Below are 14,321 nucleotides of genomic sequence, written 5' to 3' on the forward strand. Positions count from 1 at the left end.
TTTCTTGCAAATCTAGAAAATCGCTGTTACACTTGTAAGCCTTGTAACGTCCAAAATAAATTAAAAGACAATCAAAAGATGATGCCAATATAAAGCAGAGATATGGGAGATAATATTTATTCATGTATTTGGGTGGTATGACTGCCTGAAAAGCAGAGAATTTCACATTTTGAAAATTGCAATTTTTTCCAAATTTCCATCAAATTTCCTAGTTTTTTTTATAAATAAATACAAAAATATTGATTAATATTTATCACTAACATGAAGTATAATGTGTTACGAAAAAAACAATCTCAAAATCACTTGTGTAAGTTAAACCGTCTCAAAGTTATTGCCATTTAAAGTGACACATGTCAGTTTTGAAAAAAAAAGGCCTGGTCTTTAACATACTTTTGGGCCTGGTCCTTAACCGGTTAAAATAAATTGAAAATAAATAAAGCCCCCAAAATCCCCTTTTCCCATATAAAATGTTTTACTATGTAAAATAAAGAAAAATAGAAAAAAACATTACATATTTGGTATCACCGCGTCTGTAAAAATCTGAACAATAAAATTTAAATATTATTGAACCCGAACTGCAAGGTCAGTTGCAGGTCATCCCGCAAAAAATGCCTTTCAGAAGATGGCGATGCAAAAATAATAGATTTTTTTTTTCCTGAATTGAATTTTATTCTGCACAAATAGCAACACATTAAAAAATAATCTAAATGAGGTATCGCCGTAACCGTACCGACCCGCAGAATAAAGGTAACATGTTACTTATGCTGTACGCTGCACGGGAAAAAAATAAATGCTAAAAAGCAATGCCAGAATTGATGTTTCCTTTTACATCCCACCCAGAAAGAGTTAATAAAATGTAGTCAATAAGTTACAGGCACCCTAAAATGGTGACATTGAAAAGTACATTTCATACCGCAAACACCAAGCCCTCATATGGCCACATTGCCAGACAATAAAAATAAAAATCTAGCTTGTACAATGTGAAGACAAAAACCCCAAAAGTCGCCAAATCATTAGGACATAAGTGGCTGCGACTAGAAGGAAATGTATCATCTGTGCGAGCGTTTTCAGGGAACACCCCATATTTACAGCTTATGAGAGAGAATACACCAGCGCTGATCCCCCAGAATGCTCCTCTTCCCCGTCCGTGTCATAGGAGCTAGTGGGAAAATAGAATGGGATTTGGTGTACCCAATTTACTCCGCACAGCTTACATATTCACTTCTGGGTTACTAATGCTCACTAAATCGCTTGATAAATTCTTTGAGGGGTGCGGTTATCAAAATGGGGTCACTTTCTAGAGGTTTCCACTGTTTTGACATCTCAAGAGCTTTGAAAATGCGACATAGTGCCTGAAATGGATAACAGCCAGATCTGACCTCTAAAAGCTCCTTGGCGCGCTTTCCCTTCTGCGTCTTGCTGTGTGTTCATATATTAGTTTACACCCACAAGTGGGGTACTATGGTAGTCTGGAGAACTTAACCCCTTGTGAATGCGCAAATTCTAGGGCTAAACGAAAATATTAATAAAATAAAATCAAATGTGTAAATTTCACCTCCATTTTGTCTTAATTCCTATTAAGCACTTATAGGGTTGAAATACTTGATATATGTTGTTTTGGCTTATTTAAGGGGTGCAGTTTTGAAAATGGGGAGATTTATGGGGGGTTTTAATACAAGAGTCTTTCAAAACCCCTTCATAACTGGATTAGTCCCTTTTAAAAAATGGGTTTTGGAAATTTCTTGACAATTTTGAATATTGTTCTTGTAAACCTTATAATGTCTGTAAAAAATAAAAGGGTGACTAAAGTTTGATGCCGACATAAAACAGAGAACTGGGACATGAGATTTAGGATATAATTTTGGCAGTCTGACTATCTGTATGCAATGCACATCATTTCAAACTATATAAATTGCATATTTTTCAAAATTACCACCAAATTTCCTATTTTTTCATAATTAAACACAAGACATATCAACCAAAATTTACTACTAATATGAAGTATAATGTGTAGAGATGAGCGAACACCAAAATGTTCGAAGTTCGAAATCCGATTCGAACAGTCGCTCACTGTTCGAACGGGTTTCGAACCCCATTATAGTCTATGGGGAACATATACTCGTTAAGGGGGAAACCCAAATCCGTCTCTGGAGGGTCACCAAGTCCACTATGACACCCCAGGAAATGATGCCAACACCCTGGAATGACACTGGGACAGCAGGGGAAGCATGTCCGGGGGCATAAAAGTCACTTTATTACATGGAAATCCCTGTCAGTTTGCGATTTTCACAAGCTAACTTTTTCCAATAGGAATGCATTGGCCAGCGCTGATTGGCCAGTTTACAGAATTCGGCCAATCAGCGCTGGCTCTGCCGGAGGAGGCGGAGTCTAAGATTGCTCCACACCAAGTCTCCATTCAGGTCCGACCTTAGACTCCGCCTCCTCCGACAGAGCCAGCGATGATTGGCCGAATTCTGTAAACTGGCCAATCAGCGCTGGCCAATGCATTCTATTGGGGTGATGAAGCAGAGCTGAATGTGTGTGCTGAGCTCAACTACGCCGGTGCTGTAGCCGGGAGTTCAGTGCACGGCCAGCTCTGCTATGCCGGAGATTGAACTCTCAACTACACCGGTGGTGTAGCCGGGAGTTCAGTGCACGGCCAGCTCTGCTATGTCGGAGATTGAGCAGAGTTGGCCGTGCGCTCCGGTGGTGTAGCAGAGCCGAGGGTGCAGAATGGTTCAAGTGCACCCTCGGCTCTGATGTAGCAGAGCTGTGTGTGCACAAGGGTTAGAGCGCACACTCCGTCCGGAGATGTAGCTGTGCTGATGCTGTCAACACTGCTACATCTGATATCGGAACACAATGGAGACTGCTGGGGAGTCCACAGCAGTCTCCATTGTGTTCCGATATCAGATGTAGCAGTGTTGACAGCATCAGCACGGCTACATCTCCGAGGGTGCACTTGAATCCTTCTGCACCCTCGGCTCGGCTACATCAGAGCCGAGGGTGCACTTGAATCCTTCTGCACCCTCGGCTCTGCTACATCAGAGCCGAGGGTGCACTTGAATCCTTCTGCACCCTTGGCGCTGCTACATCAGAGCCGAGGGTGCACTTGAATCCTTCTGCACCCTCGGCTCTGCTACATCAGAGCCGAGGGTGCACTTGAATCCTTCTGCACCCTCGGCTCTGCTACATCAGAGCCGAGGGTGCACTTGAATCCTTCTGCACCCTCGGCTCTGCTACATCAGAGCCGAGGGTGCACTTGAATCCTTCTGCACCCTCGGCTCTGCTACACCACCGGAGCGCACGGCCAACTCTGCTCAATCTCCGGCATAGCAGAGCTGGCTGTGCACTGAACTCTCGACTACGCCACTGGCGTAGTTGAGCTCAGCACACACATTCAGCTCTGCTTTATCACGCCAATAGAATGCATTGGCCAGCGCTGATTGGCCAGAGTACATAATTCGGCCAATCAGCGCTGGCTCTGCTGGAGGAGGCGGAGTCTAAGGTCGGACCAGAATGGAGACTGGTGTGGAGCGATCTTAGACTCCGCCTCCTCCAGCAGAGCCAGCGCTGATTGGCCGAATTATGAACTCTGGCCAATTAGCGCTGGCCAATGCATTCCTATGGGAAAAAGTTTATCTCACAAAAATCACAATTACACACCCGATAGAGCCCCAAAAAGTTATTTTTAATAACATTCCTACCTAAATAAAGGTTATCCCTAGCTATCCCTGCCTGTACAGCTATCCCTGTCTCATAGTCACAAAGTTCACAGTCTCATATGACCCGGATCTGAAATCCACTATTCGTCTAAAATGGAGGTCACCTGATTTCGGCAGCCAATGACTTTTTTCCGATTTTTTCCGATAGAACACTGTTCACTCATCTCTAATAATTTGTTAACAAAAAACATTCTCAAAATCACTTTGGCAAGTTAAAGCGTTCCAAAGTTATTACCACATAAAGTGACACATGTCAGATTTGGGTCATTCCATATCAAGTGATCCAAATATGAATATTTTTTTACCTGACGTCTTTAGATTTTTTTTATTTTTATGAAGTACAACTTAAGTTAATTACAAATTAAAAGTTGAATTTTTTTCTTCATCTGTTAATTTTTACAGACTGCTAAAGTTTTGAAAAAGCACAAATTTTGGCCTGGTATGGCTATACATTTTTTATCATATCTCGGGCTAGAATTAAGAAATAGAGGTGGAAGAGGCATCATTTTTCTCAGAACGGTACCGGCTTTCATTTCTTATGTCACAAGACTATGTTTCTTTATATTTTGTTTTGGAGAAATAGTATATTCTGACTGGTATACTATTCTATCTATCTATCTATCTATCTATCTATCTATCTATCTATCTATCTATCTATCTATCTATCTATCTATCTATCTATCTATCCAGCTATTTGTTGTTTCCCCTGATATCCTATTTTAATACACCATAAAGGTAACTTAACCTGATCTTCTGTTCTATTCACTATGTCTTTGAAAGCTAAAATATAAACTGTTTAGAAAAGTGATCTCTGGGGGCTTGAGCTCTAGTATAAGGAAAATGTAGATACATAGGCACGCATTAAGGGTGGGATCTCAGGGAGGCCATTGACAGTAGAGGAAAACAGAATGAACTGAACTTTGTGGCTGATTAAGTCCATGACTTGTGACAACCAGGCATCCCAATTAATAGGTAAGCCTATAACTTGCTATCCATTTCAGAGTTTTAACGCCTTCCCGACATGCGCCGTAATAGTACGGCGCATGGGCGCCGCCATTTTGCCCGGGATCGCCGGCTCCTGGAGCATGCTCCAGGGCCGACGTCATGTTGCTATGACAGCCGGGAGCCTGTACAAGGCTCCCAGGCTTGTCTGCAAATTCTCTCTTTTGCAGGCTGGTCTATGCAGCCTGCAAAAGAGGGGATGATTTTTTGCAATGCATTGCAATGCATTAGCATTGTAATGCATTGCATTAGTGATCAGACCCCCTAGGGGGTCTAATAAATGCAAAAAAAAATAAATAAAAAAGTAAAAAAAATATAAAAAGTATTAAAAGTTCAAATCACCCCCCTTTCCCTAGAACACATATAAAAGTAGTTAAAAACTGTGAAACATACATGTTAGGTATCCCCGCGTCTGAAATCGCCCGCTCTACAAATCTATAAAAATATTTTTCCTGTTCGGTAAACGCTGTAGCGGGAAAAATAGTCAAAAGTGCCAAACCGCCGTTTTTTCACTGTTTTGATTCTGATAAAAATTTGAATAAAAAGTGATCAAAGCGATAACATTTCCCGAAAATGGTAGAACTAAAAAGTACACCCGGCCCCGCAAAAAAAGATGCCCTATGCATCCCCGTACACTTACATATAAAAAAGTTACGGCCGTCAGAATATGGCGACTTTTAGAAAAAAAAAATTTAACACAGTTTTGGATTTTTTTTTAAGGGGTCAAAATGTAAATAAAACCATATAAATTTGGTATCCCTGGAAACGTACCGAAACACAGAATACAGGGGACATGTCATTTTGGCTGCACAGTGAACGCCGTAAAACCAAAGCCCGTAAGAAAGTCGCAGAAATGCATTTTTTCTTCAAATCCACCCCATTCTGAATTTTTTTCCTGCTTCCCAGTACATTATATAGAATAATTAATGGTGGCATCATGAAGAACAATTTGTCCCGCAAAAATTAAGACCTAATATGGCTCTGGGAGCGGAGAAATAAAAAAGTTATGGGCTTTAGAAGGAGGGGAGTCAAAAACGAAAAACGAAAATCATAAAATGCCATCGGCGGGAAGGGGTTAAATGTCTTTTAATTTGACTATTATTCCTTTCACTTTATTGCTACAATGGCATGCAGTACAGATCCATTTACAACATTTAGCTGAACTACTGAATATACTTGGAGACTTGCTGGTATACGGCAAACCTACCAAGACATGGAGTCCACCTAAACTGACAGATTGAGCAAAGAGAGCACTGGTCAGAGAAGCAGCCACTAGGCCCATGATGACTCTGGAAGAGCTGCAAAAATCCACAGCTCAGGTGGGAGAAACTGTCCACAGGATAAATGTAAGTTGAGCATTCCACAAATCTGTCCTTTATAGAAGAGTAGCAAGAAGAAAACCATTATTGAAAGAAAGACATGTGCTGTGGGGGCCACACGGCTCAGTGGTTGGCACTGCAGCCTTGCAGCGCTGGAGTCCTAGGTTCGAATCCTTCCAAGGGCAAAAAAACACCTGCAAGGAGTTTGTATGTTCTCCCCCTGTTTGCGTGGATTTCCATCCCATACTCCAAAGACATACTGATAGGGAAAAATGTACATTGTGAACCCTATGTGAGGCTCACAAGCTACATTAAAAAAAAAAAAAAAAAAAAAGACGTGTCGTTTGCAGTTTGCCAAAAGCCATATAGGGGACAAAGCAAATGTGGAAGAAGGTGCTCTGGTCAGATGAGACCAAAGTTAACGTTTTTGGCCTAAATGCAAAGCGCTATGTGTGGCGGAAAAGTAACACTGCTCATCACCAAGAACACATCATCCCCATTGTGAAACATGGTGGTGACAGCATCATACTGTGGGAAGGCTTTTTTTCAACAGGGACAAGAAAGCTGGTCAGCTGGATTGAGCTAAATACAGGACAATCCTGAAAGAAAACCTGTTGGAGGATACAAAAGACTTGAGACTGGGAGGGAGATTCACCTTCCAACAAGACAATCACCCTATATAGCTGGAGCTACCGTGGAGAAGTTTAGATCAAAGTATATTCATGTGTTACAATGGACCAGTCAAAGTCCAGACCTAAATCCCATTGAGCATCTGTTGCAAGACATGAAAATTGCTGTTCACAGACGGTCTCCATCCAATCTGACTGAGTTTGAGCTATTTGACAAAGAAGAACAGCCAAAAATCTCAGTCTTTAGATGTGCAAAGCTGGTAGAGACATATTCCAAAAGACTTGCAGCTATAATTGCAGTGAAAAGTTTCTCTACAAAGTATTGATTTAGGGGGCTGAATACTTTTGCACATCACACTTTTCAGATTTTTATTTGATTAAATCATGAATCATTTTCGTTCCACTTCAAATTATCTGCTACTTTGTGTTGGTATATCACTTAAAATTGCAGTAAAATACCTTAAAGTTTGTGGTTGTAAGGTGACAAAATGTGAAAAAGTTTAAGAGGAATGAAAACTTTTGCATGGCACTGTATTATAATCTGACTTGGATACTACTACTTGGATATTACCTCCATTTTCTCTAATTGGGGCCACTGATTGTACTGTATGATAACCTGGTTTTGGTAGCAAACCAGACTTAAAAAAAAAAAAAAAAAAAAAGCTGAAATAGCTGTTGAGCTATATTAATTATCTCATGTTGTAATCACAAAGCCATGTGCAGATCCAACTACTATCACTGTCATGTTGCAAGATTTGTGTTGGTATTTTATACAGTCCTATGAAAAAGTTTGGGCACCCTTATTAATCTTAATCATTTTTAGTTCTAAATATTTTGGTGTTTGCAACAGCCATTTCAGTTTGATATTGTACTTTTATTGTACTAACAGAAAATGTGCAATATGCATTAAACCAAAATTTGACAGAAAAGTGACATTAATATTTAGTAGATCCTCCTTTTGCCTCTAGTCGCTTCCTGTAGCTTTTAATCAGTTCCTGGATCCTGGATGAAGGTATTTTAGACCATTCCTCTTTACAAAACAATTCAAGTTCAGTTAAGTTTGATGGTCGCTGAGCATGGACAGCCCGCTTCCAATCATCTCACAGATGTTCAGTGATATTCAGGTCTGGGGACTGGGATGGCCATTCAAGATCATTGTAATTGTTCCTCTGCATGAATGCCTGAGTCGATTTGGAGCGGTGTTTTGGATCATTGTCTTGCTGAAATAGCCATCCCAGGCGTAACTTCAACTTCGTCACTGATTCTTGAACATTATTCTCAAGAATCTGCTGATACTGAGTGGAATCCATGCGACCCTCAACTTTAACAAGATTCCCGGTGCCGGCATTGGCCACACAGCCCCAAAGCATGATGGAACCTCCACCAAATTTTACAGTGGGTAGCAAGTGTTTTTCTTGGAATGCTGTTTTTTTTGGACGCCATGCATAACGCCTTTTTGTATGACCAAACAACTCAATCTTTGTTTCATCAGTCCACAGGACCTTCTTCCAAAATGAAGCTGGCTTGTCCAAATGTGCTTTTGCATACCTCAGGCGACTCTGTTTGATGAGAAAGAAGCCGTTTCTGCAAGCACACCACACTCTCCCATACAGCTTCTCCTTGTGCAAAGTGCGCTGTATTGTTGACCGATGCATAGTGACACCATCTGCAGCAAGATGATGCTGCAGCTCTTTGGAGGTGGTCTGTGGATTGTCCTTGACTGTTCTCACCATTCTTCTTCTCTGCCTTTCTGATATTTTTCTTGGCCTGCCACTTCTGGGCTTAACAAGAGCTGTCCCTGTGGTCTTCCATTTCCTTACTATGTTCCTCACAGTGGAAACTGACAGGTTAAATCTCTGAGACAACTTTTTATATCCTTCCCCTGAACAACTATGTTGAACAATCTTTGTTTTCAGATCATTTGAGAGTTGTTTTGAGTAGCCCATGATGCCACTCTTCAGAAGAGATTCAAATAGGAGAACAACTTGCAATTGGCCACCTTAAATACCTTTTCTCATGATCGGATACACCTGGCTATGAAGTTCAAAGCTCAGTGAGGTATACAAAACCAATTTTGTGCTTCACTAAGTCAGTAAAAAGTAGTTAGGAGTATTCAAATCAATAAAATCAGGGGACCAAAATTTTTGCACCAGTCAAATTTTGGTTTAATGCATATTGCACATTTTCTGTTAGTACAACAAACTTCATTTCAATCCTGAAATATTACTGTGTCCATCAGTTATTAGATATATCAAACTGAAATGGCTGTTGCAAACACCAAAATATAACTAAAAATGATTAAGATTATTAGGGGTGCCCAAACTTTTTCATAGGACTGAATGTTTAATAAAAAAAAAAAAGTGCACCAACCAATCATTGTCAAAGTAGCATTAAAAATGTTTTTGCTATTCCCTTGCAGGTAGCCACAGGACAGCCACATGAAGGTTCTAGTTACAGTGCACGCAAGGATGGAACAATGGCGCTCAACAGAATTGATTATGCTCGTGTGAAGCTAACTGAACTGTGCAGAACATGTGAACAGACGCTTGAGCAGCCTTAACCTTCATTAGGAGATATTAAAGGCAATTATTTAATAAAGTGCTTCAGAAATATATGAACCAAACAACAGGATTATCATTCTCTGTGCAGGAAATAAATCCAAGCTGAGAAGTATAGTGTGCTATTATTGCAAAAAATAAAAAAATCTTGAAGGTGAAAAAAGGACTTTGTAATCTTTCATGATCTTATGAGTAGCCCATCAGTTGCGTACATTTCAGCCATTACTTGTTTGTTTTGTACTGGAGTTTTGAGACTTGCTTAGGATATCTACAACCCTTGAAAAGTGTGAAAAACATAATGCGTGCAACGACATGAGAAAGTGTATGTATGTATGTATATATATATATATATATATATATATATATATATATATATATATATATATATATACTGCTGAAGGCACCAATAAGCTGATTTTTTTCCCTATTTTTCTATATCCAGTAGTAGCATTCATGGGAATAATAGAATTCATACAATAAGTCAATTTTCTACAGGTTCCCAAGGTCATTTGAAAAAAAAACTACCTTCGGCACTCCAGCTGCTGTGAAATTACTATTCCAACATACTCCATTCACTTCCATAGGAGTTCCAAGAGAGCAAGTATACATGCTGGGAGTTGTAGTTTTACAACAGCTGTCATCAGTTGAGAACCTAGCCTCTCTGCTGCCTGAGGCGGACAATCAAAAGACCCCCCCCCCTCCCGGACTGAATACCGGGGGGGAGGGGGGGTTAATTTTTTTGATCATCCATATTACATTACAGTGAATACAATGCAGTATTACTTACAGGAGACGTCTTCCCACATTTCCCTTCTCTTCCCTTTTGGACCGCCATGACCACTTCTTCCAGCTGTGACTTGACTTGTTTGCAACACAGACATCTTTGACTCCTCACTTCTCCATGCATCCAAAATCCATATACACTGCTCAAAAAAATAAAGGGAACACTCAAATAACACATCCTAGATCTGAATGAATGAAATATTCTCATTGAATACTTTGTTTCTGTACAAAGTTGAATGTGATGAGAACAGGAGGTGGTGGGCGCTCCATCAATGGAAATCTTCAAGCGGAATCTGGATAAACATATAGCTGGGATGATTTAGGAAAACCTGCACTCGCAGGGGGTTGGACCCGATGGCCCTTGAGGTCCCTTCCAACTCTACCAAAAAAGAAAAAAAAAAGAAAAAACAAAATCAAACAAAAATCATCAATGGAAATCAAATTTATTAACCCCTTAACGACCGGCCTATAGTAAAATTACGTCGGCACTGACAGGTCCTTCCTGACTGCCCTATAGTAAAATTACGTCGGGCAGTCAGGGAAGGATTCCCTGTCAGTGCCAACGTAATTGGAGCGGATCTTAACTGTATCTGACAGCTAAGACCTGCTCCATAACCCCCCATTGGAGGGGTCCCACTATTCTGCCGGCGTTATCGGCATCCCCCGCGGCGTGATCGGGGGGGTGCCAGTGTCTCTAACATGCAGCCTGGAGTCTGGCCAGTGAGCCCCCCGTTTTCTGGTTGATTATAGGTTGCAGGGTACTAAGGAAGCCAAGCAATGCATCTGCTTGACTTCCTGTTAGACTGGAGACACGTGCAGGCTGTGTCTCCAGTCTGTAACATTGATTCAGCAGTGAAATCATTGCTGTATCAAGTGTCCTAAAAGGCACACATAAAAAAAGTGAAAAAAAAAAATTAAAATAAATAGTGTTTTAAAAAAAATGAAGTTATAAAGCCCCAAAAATTCCCTTTTTTCTATAGAAAATGAATTGTATAAAAAAATGGAAAAAAAAAAACTCGCCGGAAGTAGTGATTTTTCGCAATCTCACTTTCGAAAATATGCTATAAAAGTGATCAAAAAGTCATATGCACCCCACAACAGTACCAATAAAAAGCACACATTGTCCCGCAAAAAATAAGCCCTCAACCAACACTGTCAACTGAAAAATAAAAATGTTACACCTCTCGGAAGATGGCGATGCAAAAATCACTGATTTATGTCTTCAAATGTGTTTTTGTTCTGCAGAATTAGTATCGCATAAAAAAATAATATAAATGAGGTATCACCGTACTGACCCGCAGAATAAAGGCCACATGTTACTTATACTGTACACTGCATGGCAAAAATTTTAAAAGGTAAAACGCAATGCCAGAATTGATTTTAATTTTTGAAATCCAGCAAAAAAAAAAAAAAAAAGAGTTAAAATGTATTTAGGCACCCAAAAATGGTGTCATTACAAAATGCATCGCATCCCGCAAACAATAAGCCCTTATATAGCCACGTCACCAGTAAAATAAAGAAAATATAGCATCTAGCAATGTGAAGACAAAACCCCACAAAATCGCCAAATCATTAGAACACAACTGGCTGCAGCAGGCAGGGAATATATAAGCTGTGTGAGAGGATATCAGGGGACACCCCAGATTTACAATTTATGAGGGAAAAGACACCATAAGTGACCCCCAGAGTGACTCCTCTAATCATACGAGCTACTGAGACATGAAGGAATTTGGTTTTGCAGTGTACTCTGTACAGCTTCGCCATCTGCTGTGCAGTCACGTCTGGGATACTAATACTCACTACACCCCCTGATAAATTCTTTGAGGGGTGCAGTTTTTAAAATGGGGTCACTTCTTTGAGGAATCTACTTTCTGGTACCATACAGGCTCTACAAACATGACATGGTGTTCAGATACAAAACATCCAAATCTGTACTCCAAAAGCCACATAGCGCTCCTTCCCTTCTGCGCCCTGCTGTGCGCCCAAACTGCAGTTTATGCCACATGTATGACACTGGTGTACCCCGGATAACGTATGTAAGGTCATATGTGGTTATAAACTGATAATAGGGCACAGCCGGACACAGAAGGGAGGAAGGGTTATTTGTAGGGTTGAGACGATCTTGACTTTTCAGGATCGATTTTAAAATCCGATTTCCGATCATTTTTCTTTTTTTTATAATATTTTTTATTGGTTTTCCACAAATAAATGACACTTAAACAACGTAATATGAAATGTGAACAGAAAATTGTAAAGAAATACAAAACATTTTAGGAGCATACTAAAGAATGTAAACAACTGCCATAAAGGCCATTAGTTTCAGCAACTGAAGAGGGCATGTATTAGCTAATTTAGAGAACAAGAATTGAGGAATACGAGAGAACCATTCCACTACACGAACATATAGAGAGAGAGCGCATCCGAGGGAGGGGGGGGGGGGATCAGAATGTGAGCTAAAACTGTAGCTGTTTCCAGGGGCCCCAGGTTTTGAGAAAAGCATGATGCCTTCTTGCCTGCCAACTGGACAACTCCTCAAACCTAGCTATCTGATTTACCTTAGCTATCCATTCAAGCCTGGTTGGGGGTTCGGCACTAAGCCACCTACCTGGTATGAGTGAGTTGGCCGCCGACAAAAGCAAGGAGACTAAATTAGATCTGGATGGTTTATAGTCTGTATTGGGAAGTGAGAGAACTACCATGGAGGGGAGAATCTCGAAAGAATGTGAGGTGACTTTCCTAACAGTAGATTGAACATCATCCCAGAAGGCGCGGATAAGCGGACATTACCACCAGATATGAAACAGGGTGCCTGTATTCGATTTGCACCTCCAGCATAGATCCGAGGCGTTCAGTTGCATACGTGAAAGGCGTTCAGGGGTGTGATACCATCTCATTAACAGTTTGAAATGTGTTTCCTGTATACCCACACATGGGGAAAAACCATGAGAGTTTCGCAAGACCACGGTGACTTGATCGTCTGTTAATTTGATCCCTAGGTCAGACTCCCAAGAAGAGACATAGGCAGGTTTATAAAACGATTGCGGGTCGATATACTGTTTCAAGACAAAAGCTGTCTTGTTGAGCTGTGCGTTGTTTGCCAGTACCGATCGCTCAAAGGGTGTAAGGGCTGTGCGTGGCCTGTTAATCGCCAACCATTCCTCCGTCAACTTGTGCAGATGATGTTTTTGAAGAAAGGAAAGTGTAGAGGGGGACAAGCGCGATTCCAACATGCCATAATCAATGTTTGAGCTACTATCTATATTATCAATAAGCCTGTGTGGCAGAAGTCTTTCCCAAATATCACCATATGAGGAGTGTGGATGGCCCAGTTGTGAGGGGATGAGGCCTATAGGGGACAGAAGCGAGGAATCGGGGGCCAATCTTCCCTTAACTTCTCTCCAGACTTCGCAGGGACCCAGAATGAGTTCGTCAATCGTCTTAGCACGATTACCAGGTGATCCAAAGAGCCAAAGGTCTGCCTGAGACCGGGGGCCAAAGGTATGTAAAGATATGTCCGAAACAAGGGATGGAGTGGAAAGATTCGTCAAGTCGACCCAGCGCTTCAGTTGTATCGCTCTGTAGTAGCTTAGAACATTTGGCATACCTATACCTCCTTCCGTCCTTTTCCTCATAAGGAGTGACAGAGGGAGTCTCGACTTCTTACCATTCCACAGGAACGTCGTGAAAAGGGTTCTGATTTCTTTAAAAAAGGTTTGAGGCAACCGAATGGGGAGTATATGCAGGTTGTAAAGTATTTTAGGTAAGATATATGATTTAAGGAGATTCTTACGGCCCAACCAAGAAAACGGAAGTTTCCGGTAGGAGGACAATTTAGAGCGAATATCTTTCAACAGAGGAATGAAGTTAGCCGAGTACAGCTGACTAGGATCCGCCGTCAGGATGATTCCTAGGTACTTCAAGGATGTAGACGACCATGTAAATGGGGATGAGGATGCCAGAGAGGTGGCTTGAGACCGCGGAAGAGTAATGTTCAATACCTCCGACTTATCTAAGTTAGCTTTGTAACCTGAGATCCATCCATATTGGGACAACAAACGTATAATGGCAAGTAAACCTTACTCCGGATTAGAGACTAAAAATAGGACATCATCTGCAAAGGCTGCAGAATAAAGCTGGAGTTTCCCCATTTGAAGTCCCGACACATCCGAATGCAGGCGTACCGTTTGTAGGAGGGGTTCTAACACTAGGAGAAAGAGAGAGGGGGAAAGGGGGCAGCCCTGCCGAGTACCATTTTTAATATTGAAACTCGACGACAGAGTGTCATTGATTTTGAGTCTAGCATGC

At 41.1% G+C, this 14,321-nt stretch overlaps 1 protein-coding gene across 2 annotated transcripts in view; it reads left to right on the forward strand.

Annotated features, from left to right (window-relative positions):
• Window positions 1–9,386, forward strand: part of MED11 (mediator complex subunit 11) — a 68,309-nt gene extending 58,923 nt beyond the window's left edge. For both annotated transcript variants that reach the window (XM_075283690.1, XM_075283691.1), the window contains exon 4: window positions 9,095–9,386. In XM_075283690.1, the coding sequence (XP_075139791.1) occupies window positions 9,095–9,235 (141 nt within the window). In that variant the 3' untranslated portion in view covers window positions 9,236–9,386. The remainder of the gene's footprint in view (window positions 1–9,094) is intronic.
• The last annotated feature ends 4,935 nt before the right edge of the window (window positions 9,387–14,321 follow it).

This window comes from Leptodactylus fuscus, chromosome 1 (assembly GCF_031893055.1).
Source record: "Leptodactylus fuscus isolate aLepFus1 chromosome 1, aLepFus1.hap2, whole genome shotgun sequence".
Classification (NCBI taxonomy): Eukaryota; Metazoa; Chordata; class Amphibia; order Anura; family Leptodactylidae; genus Leptodactylus; species Leptodactylus fuscus.